The 18,982-nt window shown below is 35.9% G+C and overlaps 1 protein-coding gene and 1 long non-coding RNA gene across 9 annotated transcripts in view; one reads left to right on the top strand and one right to left on the bottom strand.

Annotated features, from left to right (window-relative positions):
• C1GALT1 (core 1 synthase, glycoprotein-N-acetylgalactosamine 3-beta-galactosyltransferase 1) overlaps positions 1-5,636 on the top strand; it is a 36,971-nt gene extending 31,335 nt beyond the window's left edge. For all 8 annotated transcript variants that reach the window (XM_073238798.1, XM_073238797.1, XM_073238800.1 and 5 more), the window contains one exon: positions 694-5,636. In XM_073238798.1, coding sequence (XP_073094899.1) covers positions 694-909 — 216 coding nt within the window. In that variant the 3' untranslated portion in view covers positions 910-5,636. The remainder of the gene's footprint in view (positions 1-693) is intronic.
• A 9,082-nt stretch (positions 5,637-14,718) lies between these two features.
• LOC140850092 (uncharacterized) lies at positions 14,719-18,505 on the bottom strand. Its single transcript, XR_012132838.1, has 3 exons — positions 18,125-18,505; positions 16,844-17,022; positions 14,719-15,840 (listed from the first exon to the last, which is right to left on the bottom strand). It is a non-coding gene; the product is annotated as an uncharacterized lncRNA (long non-coding RNA).
• Positions 18,506-18,982: the final 477 nt, after the last annotated feature.

Genomic DNA, 18,982 nt, shown 5'->3' with positions numbered 1-18,982 from the left:
TGTGATTATTCTGTCAATCATAGCTAACATTTATTGAGCATTTGCTATAGCCAAAGCATGGTCCCAAGTATATTACACATATTTTCTCCTTTAAATAATAGTGTTTTGCAGATGGGGAAATTGAAGTTTGTAGAGATTAATTAACTTGACCAAGGTCATACACTAATAAGCAAAATTTAAATTCAAACCTAGCTTTGACTCAGCACATCATCTCTTAAATACTGTACAGTTTGAGTTGATGTATAGATGAGGTATTAGGTTGCAGACATAATGGGCAAGGCTTTGTAGTCATTGAATGTTCCAAAAGTATCTTTCTGAGTCTGAGCCAAGCAAATATTTATAGTAAGAAAATAGAAAGCAAAACTCGAATAGAGTTTTATCCTTTGTATAGCTGCCCCTTTCATTTGAAGAAGTCTCAAGATCTTTTTCTGCTAAAACATAAAGTGTGAGAGAATATTATTTCATTTAGGTATGCTTTAGCATTTTCATGTTGGTTTCAAGTCATTAGGAGCTTTAAAAATAAAAAAACTTCTGGCTTCTTCTATAGGTTTGATAAATTGGGTGCCTCTGTTTACCTTGCCAGCTTAAAAACTTGGATTCTGTGAAAGTTGGTGTTTCCTTTTTCAGTATGTGAATATTGTATGTTACCAATGTGCTGTTTATTAACACTGCCTGTTTCCACTCCTTTTTTAGGGTCCTGGTTGCTGTTCTGATCTTGCAGTTTCTTTTCACTATGTTGATCCTACAACTATGTATGAGTTAGAGTACCTTGTTTATCATCTTCGTCCATACGGTTATTTATACAGATATCAACCTGCCTTACCTGAGAATATACTAAAAGAAATAAGTCGAGCATACAAAAATGAAGATCCAAAAGTAAAATTGGGAACCCTTGAAAGAAAAGCATAAATGAACCAGAGGTAACATGTCTGGCACTGCACTGAAGAAGAACTTCTGCTTTTCTGATATGGAACACTGGAATCCCAGTGAGGAATTCTTTCTAAGTGAACATTGCATATTAATAATCTTTCATATGAATGACTATAAATGGAAGCTTTAAGTGAGCTGTGAAGTCTCTTAAAATGTGTTTTGATACAGTAATATATATGTAAGAACTTGTGTTTTTAAAATGGTGGCCAGGCAGAGGGACTAGAAAAGAGATGTTGCTGTCTGTTCCTGACCACATGTATTATTTTCACTGAGAAACTAAAACAGATTTGCTGAAACTACACTGCACCATGTTAGTAACACACATGATGCTAAACAGATCTGCCTTAAAGAAAATTTTAGAAGGAAATATTGTTGCTCAGTGTTATTTATAAACTCAAGATAGGAGTTTACATTTGCAGTGTGATATAAATGAACCAAACTCCCCACCCCAACCCCACACACAGTTTTTATCTAATGAAAACTTTGTTGTGACTAATTGGTAGTATTTCATCCCAGAAGAAGGTAGAATAAGAACGGCACTTGCCCTCAAGTGCATTAATAAAACCACATTTTAAAATTTCAATGGCCTTGACTGTATTATATATTTGGTTTTAATTAGTAGATAATCTTTACTGAGTCCCTGTTGTCTCTTCTCTAAGTAAATTTGACCATTCTTGAATACCATTGTCAACTATTTATTTACCCAAAGCATTAATAGCATTCTATAAACATGCATTTTAAAATACTTTGTTCCCAAGTTTGCCCATTCTTTAGTGATGGGTAACTAATAAGTAGTAAATTTAATGCTATTTGGGGATGCTTTTCTTATATCAGTGCCAGTCTCAGGAATTACTAAGTGATGTCTTTAATTGAATTTTAAACTCTTTCCAACTACATAATTATAGTTCCTTTTATCACCCTGTTGAGATATGAAAACTTGTTTGCACCTTTCATAACTTGCTTAAAGCAAAATTTTCAAATTCATTTTGGGGTTCTTAGGTGGTAATAAGTTACACTGGCAAAATAATTTGAATGTAAGATTTTAGAATTAATTAAAAGCATTAGAAAATGCAAAGTGCTTAAATAAACTGAAATATGTCCAATATTAAAGGACCAAATACTTAATTTATGAATAACAGCCTGAATTTTAATGCTGACTTACTATTTGGGGATGATTGTTTTACCAGTGGATAGATAATTCTAATAGAGTAGAATACCCACTCTAGACTTGTCAAAAACACCATGCATAGAAGTTCAGTCTAAAATTTCAGTGACCCCCTATTTAAAGAGTTTCTGGAAGGAAAAGAAAATTTAGAATTTGTGTTATCATTAGCAATATTATCTGAGTATATCATAGAATGTTTTACAGACTTTCTGAAAGGTTACCTTAAACATTACAAATTACTTCTCTTATGTTTGTCATTATGCTAATTTTACCTGGCTATCATGCCATTGACTGTGCTGCTTAGCTAAATAGTTTTTATTTATTGTGCCTAAACATGTCAAAAAATGACCTCTTTGGATGGTATATTTGAGAAGATGTTCATCTTAGTGGCTGATTTTGGATTATTCTGTCCACATAGTGAAAATGAAAAATCACACCAATTTTCACCTATTAAATTGTTTTTTGTTGTTTTCATGGTGGTATCATCTGCCAATATTTCAAGGCATACATTCTGTCCTCTGAACCAACTCTTCACCTTAGTGTGGATATGAATTTATTTAAAGTCCATATGTGATACTTTTTTGTACCAGAAGTATAGTTTTTCTTGAATATTCAAAACCTTAAAATTTATTCATAGGAAATTACCATTTTGATGAATCATGGGGTCTGGAGTCAGACTGCCTGGGTTTAAATTCTTACTAGTTTTGTAACCTTGAGATATTTACTAATCTCTCTGTGCCTCAATTTCCTCATCTGTAAATTAGGGACAATAATATTATCTACCTCAGAATTTTTATGAGGATTAAATGAGTGAATATACACATAGCTTTTAGAACACTGGCCCAGACTATGCAACAATAAGCATAAGATTTTATTATTATTCTGTTACCTTGAAGTGTAAATATTTGTTTTAAATGAATGAAAAAAATGCTTCAGATATTGTAGGAAATATTCATACATTTCTTGTAATAAGTAATAGCTAGGTTTTATTTGATGCCTACCGTATGCTAGGTACTGTGCTTAGATAGTAGTCTGTGTACATTAATGTTAATCATCACAATTTGGGTGTTGCTCCCATATTATAGATGGGAAAACTGAAGCTCAGAGATAAAAGTAATTTTTCCACTGTCACAAAGCTAGTAAGTAACAGGATTTATTCTCCAAGCCTGTGTATTCTTCGTACCCACATCAGGCTTGAAGTTAGTCATTCAACATTATCTCCATTTTTACTTATTGAGGTGTGTCATCTGATACACTGGCAGTAATAGTTAAATTAACTAACCAAATTGTCATAGTGATTCTCAAATTGTGGTTCTTACATTCTTACTTGGGAACTTGTTAAAGTACACATTTCAAGACCCCAGTCCCAGGAATTCCAATTCTAGCATGGGACCCAGGAGAATGCATTCTACCACATGCCCCTGGGCAGTGGTTCTCCAAGTGTGGTCTCAACCAGCAGTGTCAGCATCTCCTGGGAGCCTGTTGAAAAGGCCTCTCCTGCACCCTGCCCTAGACCTCCTGAATCTGAAACTTTTGGGGTAGAGGCTAGCAGTTAGGTTAAAACAAGCCCTTGCTCCACTTGAGTCTTACTTGTGTAAATTTGAAAACCTTTGCCCTAAGACCTAGGTGATTCTGATGTAAATGACCCTTGGAACTCTCTGAGAAATACTGCCCATAATTAAGGTATCATTCACAGATTTTGATAATGCATGTTTCAAGTCAGTGTCATCCAAGATCACACTGTATTTAATGTGAAAGACTTAAAGATAATTTAAGAGTCATCAGATTATTCATTTTGGCAAATTTTTTTAGTTTTTTTCAGAGTAACTAATACCAGTGCCCACAGTAAAATTTGTACATTAGTAATTTTACACTGGGAAGAACAGGTTCATTAAGTACTAGTTAGTGCATATTAATTCATTAAACGCATACCTAAATGAATGTCATAAAAAATGCCAACAGTAAAAATTTTAGAGGTAGCAAAATACTATTTTATAATATGCAGAATGTTTTTCTGCTAATTCACACTACCAAAACTTCATCATTTTCAAGAATCAGTTGACTGTCCTATATGACCTAACAAAGCAAAAAATTCTCCAAGTATTTAGTAGAGCACATAAAACTAGATTTCATAATGATAATCACTTAGTATCTTTTCAGATATTTAATACTTGGATAAATGATTTTATTGTGGTCTGAAAATGGCTCTTGCTATCTTATGTTCTCAAGTACTTGTATTTTTCAAGTGGGAAGTTCATAGATGATACAAAGTGGATTTTTGTTCCAGACTTCACTTGTTAGTGTTTTTCAAATACCTTAAATTTGAGAGGAATATCTGTGACTGTGAGAAGATTCAGAAATAATCACTGATCAGTTTTTAATATTTTTTGAAATATGATAATTGGATTTGAGCATTAAATTTGCTAACTGGTTATTTCCATAATTGTTGAGTATTAATTTTTCACTTCCTTGAGCCTATCAAATGTATTATTACCTGATTGAGGCTTGAAAAATCCTCACTTGGTTGATTAGATCAAGTCTATCTTTTTATTCATTTAAATTCTCAGTTCATTAGGGTATTCTTTCTGACAGTTTTTGCTTCTTTGTACTTACTGCCCTTCTTTATTTACTTTATACCTAACTTCTGTTTCATAACTACTCTCAATGCTACCATCACAAGGTTAATTGGGTGTTATTAGTGATTTGAATTTATATCACTTACTAATAATTTTATACTTTTAATTTTAGGTTTCCCTATGAGATTAGAAATAACAGTCTGTCTCAGAATAATGCCTGCTGGTTCTCAGGATAATTGCCCTACTTTTTTAAAATTGTCTACAATTTTAAACTAATTCTAGGTATGCAGTTATTAAGTGAAATAAAGTTATTTGGATTCCACCACTCCTCCAACCCCTCTTTTCTCAAAAAAAAAAAAAAAAAAGACTCATTTGCTTCATTTCTCTACTTTTTTATAATAGGCCTAACAGAAACATACTTAAGAAAACTGGGAACAACCTGTGGTTTCTTTTATGCTAAATGTAATCTCGAATCTCGATTGATTTTTAAAAACTGACTTATGTTTATATTTTGAAGTTGAAATAGAAATTTAATACAGATTAAAATAAGAAATTTTACGAATTCTCATAAGAGAAACCAACTCTAAAATTAGTTTCAGAGTTTGAATAGTGCTCTGCTTCAATGCCTTTACCTCTCTATTTCAGGTTATGTTAGTAAAATTTAAATATTTTGCAGGGCCCTGCAAATTAATAATCTATTTAAACTATATCATTAGAGGGAAACTAATCTTACTGCTAAGCAGTGTGTTATATTACACAGTGAATGTTTGTGTTTTGGAATTTTAAAATTATGTAAGGTAATAGTATCATGAATGGTTTAAAAATGTGTGGTTACTTGCTTATTTTAAGTGATCACCGTTAAGTCAGAAAAATGTATTTTTAAATGTTTTTTAAAGTGCCTTCTGAACATTTTTAAATAATGGATTTAAACAATTGCATAAAATAAATTACCATGTTTAAAGCTGTTTTATCTGATTATTTTTAATTGGTGTTAATGTTGCAGGAAAAACTTTTTTGAGTAGTCATTGGATTATTTTATCAAATATTTAAATTGTTTTCCATCAAAATTCCCTTCAGTTTGAATAGGCTAAATTTTTATTTTTCTTTAAAGCAAAATATTTTACCTCTGATTTTGAATAATTTATCTTAAAAAAATTAGAAATACCTTTTCTGTAGTCCATGGGTATACACTTACATGCACACGTATAGAAAGATTGCTTTTCTATTTCTTTGTATATTTTGATATCATGCACAGAGAATTTCATTATTCAAATAATTTTGCCCAGCATCTTCTAGAAAAAAATAGTGGTGAGTAAGACATACAGGATGACGGTTCTCATAGAACCTTAATTCTACAGCTAGACAATAAACAAATTGAAAGATGAATGAATGAGGTGTTTCATGGAGTGGTTTTAGGAAAATAAAAGAGTGATTTGATAGAGCAGTTCTGTGAGTGGGGTGTTAAGAAAGACCTCTAAGAGGTAATATTTGACTTGAGACCTGAATGATATACATTTTATATACCTCAAAAGTTATTTGTATCTATGAAGTTCTTTGCTCCCAGTATGTAAAAAAAAAAAAAAAATCCGCCTTTGTTTAATCATGCTTTAGGGATATGTGAAGGCTCACTGAAATGTAATCTATAAACTTTGTGTTTTTAGGCATATTTCATCTAGAGCCCAGGCCTACTGATCAGGTCTGAGACTTTAAGATAGAAGTATAAAATGATATACTTCTTCCTAAGCAAGTGATTACAAATGTTCATAAGGTCCTTGAGTCCTGCTACCCAACATGTTCTTATATCCATGTATATGTACATATATGTATGTATGTATACACATATGCACACACACACTATTGGATTAAGCAGCTTTAGAAAAGCTGGAGAAGTGCCAATTCATATTGTACAATCGTACAACTTAACATATTTAGATAGTCCCTTGTTTTCCAGTTGTTTTTAGTTGTACTGCTAAGCAATATATCATTAGAGAAGAGATTTACCTAAATACATACAGATTTATTACCTATTTTAAGTTTCCAAATATATAGTCCTGGAAAGGATAGAAGACTTGCTGAATTTAAGTGCTTGCTAAAGGGAAGGTCTCCACCTCAAACACAGTTTACATCAGCTCTAATAATGCTCACAATATAGATTGTCCAAATAGAAAACCCATTTCTATTTAATTAAGACTGAATGAACATTTAACAACTAAAGTCAAGTTCAGCAGCATTGACTATCAGTTTTAGTAAAACATGGAATTAAACTTTGTGTTGCCTTGAGTTTATTATTTACTGCTGCCTAGAACTTTAACTCCTACAGTCCTTAAAACTATCTGTGCTGAATCATTTCTTCTGCCAAAAGAACCACTGATTTTTCTGCTGGTATTTCTCATTCTGTTAATTGCTATTTCTTTTTTCCAGAACTGAAAAGTTGTCCAGGGCATTTATAATCTTTCTGTTTTATATATTGCCTCTGTACAGTGCAGTTGAATACATCTGCGTACCTCACAATAATGAAGCACTCTTTTTTTTTTTTTTTATGAGATTCAGTTCTAGAGCTTCAGCTGTTCGGACTTCCTAGTGAATGTCATAGTGAAAGATTAACAGATCTTCCTTGCTTGTAGACTTACTAGGTGAGATGCCATCATACAACTGATTGAAATATAATGTCTTAGTCTTACCAACTTAATCAAGTTTGACTTTTGTCAGCTTCAAATCTGTTTTCATAAACTCACTCTAACGATCATTGTCTTTCCTCCTCCTGTTCCTCCAACACAGGAATCATAATTCCTGGTAGCATTTAGGTTGAACTTTACTTTCCACTAATTTGTTTTATTGTCATATTGTAGAAAGGTGGTGATAAAATGTAGAAAGTAGTTTGAAAGCTAAGTAATGATTCAACTTTTCCTTTAGTTCTGTGGGCTGTCTTCCTTGTATTTGTGTTATTCAGTGGTGTTTGTGTGTGTCAGAGACTGATAGCAATAGAAAGGTATGGTTTAATAGCTGAATTTTTCTTTAAGTTGATTAGGCTTATATAATAAGTAATTTGATTTGATGAGGTGAAGTTAACTGGGCTCAAAATAATTGGTCATAGAAATTATTTGTTGTTTATAAAAAGTAATTTTTACAAACCTACTTGTCTGAATTTCTCCTCACCTTTTGCCTTTGAAGTTCTGGCTCTTTGAACCTTCCCTTAATCTTTTCTTCTCTTATCCCATGTCTTCTCTTTTCCTTTCTTTTCTTCTCATCTATAGCAATTCTTCAGTTTCTTAGGACAATGCCCCCATTTTCTGTCAGCAGATATATTTTGAAGGCTTTTTAAAAATGACGTATCTTTTGTAAATTTCAACTCCCTTTCACCAGCTGAAGAAATTTTCCTAGAATTAATTGAAAGGAGAAGGAAGAGACAGGACTCAGAGAATACATGCCAGCATCATCCTAGAACTTCCTCTTCTCTATGGAAATGTTTTCTTCTAGAATTCTCTCTAAAATACATGGGTAAATTTTTAAATAATTGAAAACCAGTAAGAATCTTCCTTATTATTTTTGACCCCAAATTGATGTCATCTTATCTGGCTTCAAGTGGTGGGGGTGAGGTTTTGAATGGCACTCATTGTGCAGAGGGATCACTTAGGAAGAGCATCACACATTATTTGAAACAGTGAAGCAGCCGATTCTCTGGTTTGCTGTTGGCTCCTCGGACCCAGCTGCTCCGATGGGCACTGCCATCTGCTGTGACCCTTCCACCATCATGTTTGGCCCTGGGGAAGGCCTTCTCCCTTACTAGCACAGCAGAGACCAGACATTCCTGAATGTTTCAGAATAACAGGGAAAAAAAATCCAGAGAAGAATTTCTGAGAGCTGCCCAGACCCAATGGGGTGCTCTCTTGCTATTACGAAGCTGGCATTTCTTTGCCACATGTTTCCAAGGTGCCAGATGTAGTTGAACCATCCTCACTAGGAGCACTGCAGATGCCACCACATCTTTACAGTCTGAGCCAAATAGACATCTACCCTCAGAACAATGAGGAAGATTTCCCTTCACTCAGTTCAATACTCTCAGTCTTCATTTTCTGCTAAGGAACTGACAGTGAAAACATTTACTCTCTTAGAGGAAATCCCATCTTTGCCCAGAGGAGTGTGGTCTGGATTTGTGGCCCCAATAAGAAAATTGCCCAATGATCTGACATCATATTTCATGAAGTCTGTATTAAGTCTCGTGGAGCAACAACAGCCAAAGTCAAGGGAGGCTGCACCAGGCTCAGCCCTGCTCCTGTTTTGTCTCACTGCATGAAGAGTTTTAGACACACCTTAGTATCCACTTTGAACCATCATCATCTCACCATAATACTAATCAGCTTGAAGCTTAACAGAATGTTGCTTTTCAAATCAGTCTTCATCCTGTTTAAAAATATCAAAATTTTGGAAGTGGAAGCAAAACAAAAAGAGGAAAATAAGAGAATTCTGTTTTCTTAGTGATCCTCAATTAGACACATGACCAGCTATTTCTGAGATCCTTAACTAATCATGGTATTTGGTGATTTTTTTCCATCTGAAAGTTATAATCTTTACCAGGTTAGACCTTCATTCTGTATTTTATCTCTTAGGCTACTAAATCCTCATCAAATTTACCAAATGGAAAACTGGTGTTCAGAGGTCAAGTGACTCAGAACAAGTGAATAGAACTGAGTGGTGAAATTTAACCTGAGTCTGAAGTTTCAAAACATGTGAAGATCCAGTCTTCTTTACAATATACTGACTTAGAGGTAGAAAGAGATGAAAAACTGCTGGGTGCTCTAAGTGTTAATTTAACACATGACATGAGGATTAATTGATTTAAGAACACATGACGTCAGGACTGATGACCTCAGGAAAGGTAAATTAGTACTTTAACATAGAACTTTTTCTATATACTAAGCAGTAGAAGTTTATTTGGCTTCTTACTAATTCAGTAAGCTTTACAAATCCTAAACTTACAAAATATTTTCTAAATTTTCTGTAGAATTATTTGAAATTCACTTGTCAGAATGTCTTAAAGCTTTTTTTTCCTCTGCCTCTAAAACTTATGTAGAATTACCCAAACTTTCCGTTGTTACTGAAACTGAAATTAAGTTTTATTAAATACTAAGTAGAAGCTGTGAAAATGTAGTACTGACTTCATCCTAAAGCAGTTAATAGTAACATTTTTTTAAATGAAGTTCAAAGATTGGTTAGTTTCCTTTGAACTCATACCATTTTTCTCTAGACTCCAGCTTACATGACAGGATGATAGTAGTTTCCTCTTTAAAATAGTTACTGTACTCTCACAGCTAGAAATTAAAAATTAACCTCACCCCATTGCACATTAAAATTAGGAATTGTCATAGCTATTTGCTCTTTTCACCTGTCTCACAGGTTGAATCACAAAATGCAACTCAAGCTCTTCTGTACGCACAGCAGGTTAGTAAATATTTGATTTCTTTTGTTAGCTCTAATATAAGCCAAATCACACCCAGAAGGCTGGGTGTGGTAATGCAAACATCAGATCTCCTAACACCCTAATTCTAAGCCAGTCAGGCTACACCCTTTTATATGAAAAAGAATGATGGAAACAATCTGACACGTAACAATTGAGTTTCTGGAGCCAAAGCAATCCAGGTTATTAAATCTTAACTTCCTGAAATTTCAGAACTCTATTAGGAAAGTAGTCCTGCCCCATTAACAAAATAGGAAGCAAACTCCTCAAGGGCCTCACTTTTTATTTCACTCAGCATTTAGGGTGAAAAAGGGAGATGTATCTTGAATGATAGAAATATGGTGAACTCATTTTTGTCCTTATGCACTGTACACAGATAAAAGTAACTTGGTTCACCACTTTTTCCTGCTTTAGTATTTTAGTCTTGAATCAAGGTAACAGAAGAGTAACTTTGCTTCAGTGTGCCTGTGTCCTCACGACGTCCTTCCATTGGATAATTGCTGTACATTTGAGCCCTTTGCTAAACATGTGAGATGGGAGAAGCTTACCACTGGAGAAGTGGAAAAAGGTCAGCCCCCTGTTTCATCACCACCAGTCAGGACTTTGGTGAAATCTCCCACTTTTATTACTCTCACAGAGAATGGGCAGGGTATCTTTCAGTAATGAGGGAGGATCACACTCCTGTCAATCATTGTGGGGAGGACTGGCCAGATTGAGGGTAGCAGTTTGGAGCTAGGGGAAACAGGCAGAAGAAACTGCCTTGAGATGAAGCAGCTTCCAGTTGGGTAGTTTAGGCCTTTTCTGAGTTTTTTTTTTCAAATTCTTTCCCATTAACTCTTCCTGCACTTTCCTTCTACTCTTCAAGTCCAATTCTTGTATTTAGACAAATGACTATTTGTGCCCCCAGGCACTTTGCTGGTTTTTGAGTTGCAGAAAAGAAAAGATAAAGTCCTGTCCCCAGGAACTCATCATCTAGGGAAGGCTCTTCTAACTTACCTGTAACTGAGCTGATGACAGTCTTCAAATAATGTCAAACCAAAATGTGCATTGAAGGCTAAGGGCTTAGAAGTAAAGAGCAAAACTCAAAAACACACATGCCTGTTCACATAAGAGAAAATCCTGCAAGGTGAACTGGCCAGGGCAGTTGAGGTTGCCGTTTGGAGGCTAAGCTTTTTGTGAGATTAGAGTTTGAGGGAGGTAACCCCAGTAACTTCTGTCATGAAAAGTGTTGTTGGTAGTATTTGTCCACAGTTATGCCCATCTATTGAGTTACTGGTTTCATTTATCAAATATTTCAGTTCTAGAATTTCCATTTGGTTACTTTTTTATAATATCCAGGTCTCTGCCAATATTCTCAATCTAATTTTTTTAATGTACTTAAACATATTAAGCATAGACATTATAGAATCTATGTCTGCCATCCCAATTATGTGGACACCCCACCACCATCATGGGTCTATTTCTATTATCTGGTATTTCTTTTGCTATTCATTTGCATTTTCTTGTTATTTTTGATTGAATACCATCTTAGACAGGGACATCACACTTCTCAGTAGTGTTTTAATAGGACAAATGAATCTATCTCATCTTATAGAAACCATAAAATCTATGCTACCCAAAGTCCTCCAGTGGATAAGGTGTGTATGTAACTGTCAACCCAAGAACACTGACTTGCTGACCGACCCAGCAAAGTGAAGGAGTTACAGAAAGTTAAGCAGAAGATTGCCCTCAGAGGCCCAAATGAGAGAGGAGCATACTCTGATTCCTGTAGTGGGTATAATATTGGCATTGTACTGATTAATAGTCAACCTGATAAAATCCCTTCATGTCAGCAAGCAAGGATGAACAGACCCATGTGGTCTTAGGAGGGTGGATAAGCTTGTAGTTAATGCCTCAAAAGTCATGCTTCAGTGGGAACTCTATGAACTCAAATGTGAAGAGCCAGTACCAAGGAAGTATCTTGCATTCCTTCAGCACTGTTGTGTCTTGGAAGCAAGCTCTGTGCTGCATGCTTAACTGACCTAAATTCATTAAAAGCCACATTTAGGAGAAGCCTCCAAGTCTTCATCTAGATAGTAAAGGCTAAGTGTTGGACCTGTGCACATCTAAATGGGTACTCTTCAGTCGCCATAAGAAGTCTCTGAAATTAAACATATCCTTAGGGGTCTACAACTTCTCAAATTTTAAAGTCAAGTCTTAAACTAGAAAATGGACTCCAGGACTGGGCTTTTTTTAGCTGGAGTTAGAATCTTAATATTGTATATCTTAAGAATTCCCTGGAACAGTTACTGGACTGAGACATCCACACACCAACAAATCAATAGTGGTATGGCATACTGCATTTACAGAATCAGCAAAGACATCAGAAATATATTAATTTTGATTTTGTATGTTAAAGCTGTATGTCTGATGTGATTTCAGTGTGATAGAGTAGATGGGAATTATTCCTATACACCTACTCACCTATGCATCACCCTGGTCTTGATCTTAGAGTGAAGAAATAAATTGAAAGCAAAAAATTACTAGTTGAAATTTTATGAGCACTGTATTAAATGATTTCCAGGAGACAATCTTTATTAACAATTTTTTTATTAAGGTATTATTAATATACACTCATGGACGTTTCACCCATATTATCCAGTCCCCCCCCATGCCCCATTGCAGTTACTGTCCCATCAGTGTAGTAAGATGCCACAGAGCCACTACTTGTCTTCTTTGTGCTACACTGCCTTCCCCATGATCCCCTCATACCATGTAAACTAATCATAATACACCTCAATCCCCTTCTCCCTCCCTCCCCACCCACCTTCCCCCATCCCTCCCCTTTGGTAACCACTAGTCTCTTGGAGTCTGTGAGTCTGCTGCTGTTTTGTTCCTTCAGTTTTGCTTTGTTGTTGTACTCCACAAATGAAGGAAATCATTTGGTACTTGTTTTTCTCTGCCTGGCTTATTTCACTGAGCATAATACCCTCCAGCTACATCCATGTTGTTGCAAATGGTAAGATTATTTCTTTCTTATGGCTGAATAGTATTCCATTGTGTATATGTACCACATCTTCTTTATCCATTCATCTACTGATGGACGCTTAGGTTGCTTCCATATCTTAGCTATTATAAATACTGCTTTGATAAACATAGGGGTGCTTATATCTTTTTGAATCTGAGAACTTGTATTCTTTGGGTAAAGTCCAAAAATATGAAAAGATATAGAAAGAAAAACAGAAAATTGGGGAAAGGTCGAATTACATATTTAGTTGAAAATTAGAATGATGACATTTTAGATTCACAGAGTGCAAGAATTATATATCATTCATCTTTCTATCTCCCACAGGGGTTTGCAAGAGTAGGTCATCAATAAATATTTGTTCAACTAAAAGGATCTCAGACTATGACTTCAGTATTTAAACCTTATATTGTAATATATCTGTGCGCTTTGGTCACAATCCAAGGAGTTTGGGCTAAATTACCTTTGAATATTTCTCTAGCCCTAAAGCTACTCATCATATTACGCCAGTGTATCTTACATCTTACTATGCCCAGGAATCACCTGGTATGCAGAATCCTAGGCCAAGTAGCTCTGCAATACCACCCAGGAATATGAATTTTTTTTTAATCACTGAAGATAATTCTAACACAAGAAATGTAGAATCTCATTTTAGAAGCATTGAGTTATACTATATGCTCTCTTGCTTTCAGCGTTTGCTTAAGATGTAGCAATTTATATGTTATTTCTCAAACTGAAGAATACAATTTTTAACCTACAGTGATTCCTCTCAAAATGCATGTTTTACATTTAAAATTTTCTTTTGAGACCAAACTTTTACCAAAGGTTAATATCACCGGAAGCCAGAATCTTGCACACACCTGTCACCCACAGCTGGCCTTCTTGATTTCCTGCCACATTTAAGAGCACCTTAAGCTCAAATTATCCCAGTTTCCACAAAAACCAGGAATAATCAGAAGACCTAGAAAATGTCTATAGAATTGTCTACTTTGGAGCATGAAATAGATGACTTACATACATGAATCTCACATATGTTTTAATATGCAGATTGATTCCACCTTGTCCTGTTCTTAAATACTACCTATTTTTCTCTTTGGGGAAGTTTTCAGGTACTAGCTTAGCACCAGTAAAATTAACACTAAAAAACTGGGACTGGAGATGAGTGAGTCATGCCCTCACCTCGCCGCTCTCCAGAAGGACCCAGCCTCTCTGAGGGGGGTGGGGGGTGCATTAGTGACAGCCTCCTCCCTGCGTCCCCACCTGCCCCCGCTGACTGCTCTACAGGAGAGCCTAGAGATTTGTTTGGGGAGAATCATTTCCTTTAGTTATTTTTCAACATGGTAGAACATTCTTTAAATGTTGTAAATTTGAACTTCAAAACAGCTCCATTATTTTGTAAATGCCATATCCTGGATAACTAACTGTTGCTGACAGTCTACCCCTGTCTCTGCTGTGCCCAAATCACAGTACATCTAGTGCATCATTGAAGTAAATGAATCTGATGCATGTATTACCTCTCTGAATTCTTCATTTCCTGTTGTTAGCTTTTAGAGTGGCTTTTGGCAGATGAAATTGAGACTTTAAAAAGAAAAATTGAAGCTCATGATGGAACTTTAAAGTCCAGTAAATTTATTTTCTAGTCTTATTTTAAAAAGCTAGATCATTTGCCCATTCTTTCTCAAACTGAACACAGACACACATTTATGTCTAAACCCACACATAGAGTCACAGCTGCTTCGGAAGCCTCTGGTGAACCATCCATCCTCAGGGTTGATGAGACTTGTTAGAATCTGCTGCTGGCCTGAGCTGAGCATGCAGGAAGGTGGTTGGGAAGTGCCCTTGGGATTCACACCTATGGCAAAGTAGGGAAAACAGGTTTGGGAAGAGGGAGCTGTTGAACTGTCAGATGAGCCAATCCCTCATGAAACTGGAACTGGGATGGCCCTTCAGTCTTGTGTTTCTTGGACTTTATATACCAATATTTATCTGTCACTGGATGAGGACTGCCCAGGGAGGGGGCACAGTCATGAACAGGCAACTCTCTTCAGCTTTGGGTAACACCTGAGAGCCATCAGCTGCCAACACTCCCAGCAGCCAAGGCATGGGGGCCTCAAACTTGAAGGGGGGAAACTGTGAAACTACAGAGTCACATTAAACATGCCTTCTGACCTCAGGTCTTTCATTTTTTGTTTTGTTATGTTTTGGCTTTTCAAGATTATCCAGACTTTCCTACTCTATCTTCTGTTTATGCTTTGTTTTCAATACTTTAAAGTTTTCCCAATTTAAAGATAAAAAATCAGACTCAGTGATATCCCGGAGTACCAAGTATGCCTTGCTCCAAAAGAAGAATTTTCTGAACCAACTTAGGCTTCTAAGAAGTCAAATTGAGTTTAGGAGGCAGAGAAGTTGGGGGCTGCCTGTGCACCATGATTGGGAAGAGTCATGGAAAGATTGCCCAGATCTGTCATCTCGAAATTCGTCTTCATAAGTACCTCTGAACCCCAGTGGTGCTTGCTTACCTGTCAGTGTCACTCGCCAGGCCCTCAGAATGAACTATCTCCTCTTGCTGTTTACCACTTTCTGTCTAATTGGAATTCCAAGGCTCGACTGCTTGATACTTCCAGCCCCTCAAGGTCAGTCTAGGGTACTGTTCCTCCATGTCCATGAGCAGGACATCATGTGAAGCTGGCATCTTCCTGCCTGGTTTTGCCTAATATGGGAAATAAATTATACCTAATAGAGTTGCAATAAAAGACATAATCATCACTAACACTTCACCTGGGGGTTGCTAAATAAATACTAGCTGACAAGATGGAAGGATGAGTGAGAGCCATTAGGGTAAAGAGGTGCTAACAGGGAAATAGATGAGCAGCTGTGGTAGGCAGCATTTCTAAAATAGTCCCTCTCGCCAAAGAGGTATCATCCTAATCCCACAACCTGTGAATATGATGAAATATTATTTCTATGATTCTGTTGTAGTAAAGCACAGTTTACTTAAAATAAGGTTACCCTGCAGTATATACAGATGGGCCCAGTATAGTCACAAGAGCCTTTAAAACTGGAGAGCTTTCTTCAACTGGAGCAGAAAAAGAAGTCAGACTTTGAATCACAAGAGAACATGACACACTGTTGTTGCTTTGAAGATGGAGGGGACCATGTTAGGAGAAACATAGATGTCCACTACGAGCTGAAATTCAGCAAGAAAGTACTACAGCTATAAGACACAGAATTTTATCAGAGCCTAATGAGCTTGGAAGTGTATTCTATGCCTAAGCCTCCAGAGAGGAGCCCACCACCACCTTGAATTTGGCCTGGGACTCTTATCATGGAACCCAACCAAGCCTGTCTGGACTTCTAACCTACAGAACTATGAGATAGTAAGTTGATGTTGTTTTAAGCTACTAAATTCGTGGTGATTTTTCACTGCAACAGTAGAGAACTAGAACTATAGCCAAGACCAACAGTAAGCCTATGCACTATTTTGAAAAGCACTGTTTATTTGGAGAATACTAGAAATTTTTTTTAAGATTTCCTGTACAAGAGATACCGTACACTATTTGTTCTTAATAAGACAGAATAGAGAGAGACTATTAAATGAGTTTTAATCCCTAATTTGTAAAAGAAATAAACAGACAGAAGCCATAACTCAGTCTACAGAGAAGACGTTTAGGAAAAGCAAAAGTTAATAATAGATTCTATGTATGAATCAATACCTATTACTTGATGCCATGTATTTATTTATTATACAATCACTCCATAAGGCAGGTTTAATTATCCTAATTTATTAATCACGCTGAGATTAAGTAATTTTCTTGGGCATGATCCCAGTTCTTCCTCTTAACAGCAGGGGAGTCCTAAGTTTATGAAGTGTTGTGAGCCTCACTTTCCTCATCTATAAAAGAGAGATAAGAATGTCATGGGCATATGTAATAGTATATCTATAGCATAGTGTCTTGGACATGTAAGAACTTAATTCTTTCACTTATAACTCATTTTTAAATTATTATTACTTATCTTTTTACTTATTACTACTTTACTTGTTTCACTTATTGTGTATTTGTCCTAATCAGATATATGCTGGAAAACCATAAATTAGAAGGAGCAGCCCTGCTCAAATTTCTGATATTCTCATTGTAAAGATCTAAAACTCTAAGCTAAGCCATCTCATGACTGGAGTTCTCTTTCTTAGGAGGAAAAATGTGGCCCAAGAATTTCATTTGCCAATATAAATGATTATAAGTCATTAACATTTTGCTCAGTACCATGAGTCATGATCAAGTTACAAACACAGGTACTCAAATTAAGAGAAAGAGGAAAGAAGGAAGGGAGGGAGGAAGGGAGGGACAGAGGGAAGAAAGTGAGGAAGGAGAAAGAGGGAGGGAGATGGGGAGGTAGAGAATGAAGGAAAGGAGGAAGAAAGAAAAAGGCCATCTATTTTCCCCTTTTTATCTATGGTTCCCTGATTCTATGACTGTATGAACCTTATGTCCCCCCATGGTCCCATGGAATACCAGTTAGAAGGGTTTCTAACTTTCTATAGGCTGGTTCACTACAGTTTTTCCTGAATAAACTCTTTTAACAATACAGGAAACCAGATATAGGAAGAAACTGCTAAGGTGTAGCAGTTTTCAAAATCTGACTAAGGAGAAAGTCAGCTGGGCATCTGGCAGAGGCACCAATCTGTAATAGGCATGAAAACATTTCTGGAGACATAAGATTAAGAAAACTGTGTTGCCCAGAACTCACTTCAGTGAAACTACTGTATGTATAGGGAACACACCAACAGATTGCTGAACATGAGAGCTGGAATACTGAGTACTCGTTCAGTTAACTGAACACTTATGGCTTTGCTTTTGGGGTATAAAGGATTAAGACCTGAGCTGGATATTGCTTACCAGCGTCCCACCTTCTCCATGCAGAGCTTGACCTCACCTGTAAAGAAGTGTTGAACAAATATTTGGAGATAAAATTTAATAAGGAAATCAGGTACTCACAGGTCTTGGTTTATAAAGTATTTCCAAATATCACCTGGGATGCTGCACATAGAACATGCACTGTATCTTGATGCTGGGTGTTAGTTTCAATTGTCTACACAGTTATCTGTTGGAGCTCTTTTCTTCCTGGAAGAGGGAATCATGCCTGATTTTACCATCAAGTACACAGATTTAGCTGTCAGTGTGAGATTCACTGGCCTCACATCTTGCTAGTGTCTAGTTTACCAATGTCCATGACTGAGTGAAGCATAACTCTCTGCTACTGATTTAAATATTTTTAAAAATTGCCAGTAATAAGTGTGTGATAGTGAGTTTACTCACTTATATGGAGCTATTCTGTTGTAGCCTCAACTGTTTTGCCACATTAGTGGGGTTTTTCTTGATGCATGTGTAGATAATGACATCAGCCATGTAGATTTGCCTGAATAATTACCCATTAACTGGTAATACGCTGATTGCAGTTTATTTCATAGCAAAACTCATAGCATAAAGACATCTTTGTTAAGTTTTTGTGCCATGTTATGTAGACACAAATAGAACCAGACCAGATATTTCATTTCAACTTTACCTGTACATTGGAGCAGGATGGAACTCAGCTGCAATGTGTACAGTACACCTTGTTATTTCAAACATTGAAACTGCCAGAACATAGTATTTTTTTAATGTGAGAAGATACACCTTATTATCAAACATGTACAAGGCAATGATTGATTCATAGCACAACCTTGAGGACATGTAAGTTTGTGTGAATTTAGAAGCTATGGTCACAGACATACTATTAAGCAGTAAATTGATATGCCAAGGAAATTCATATGCCAGTGGGTAAATTTTCTGTGCATTGGAAATGTTTTTTAAAAT

This window comes from Manis javanica, chromosome 6 (genome assembly GCF_040802235.1).
Source record: "Manis javanica isolate MJ-LG chromosome 6, MJ_LKY, whole genome shotgun sequence".
In the NCBI taxonomy this organism is placed as follows: domain Eukaryota; kingdom Metazoa; phylum Chordata; class Mammalia; order Pholidota; family Manidae; genus Manis; species Manis javanica.
Note: the sequence above shows the minus strand (reverse complement) of the source record. Positions and strands in the feature narration are given on the sequence as shown.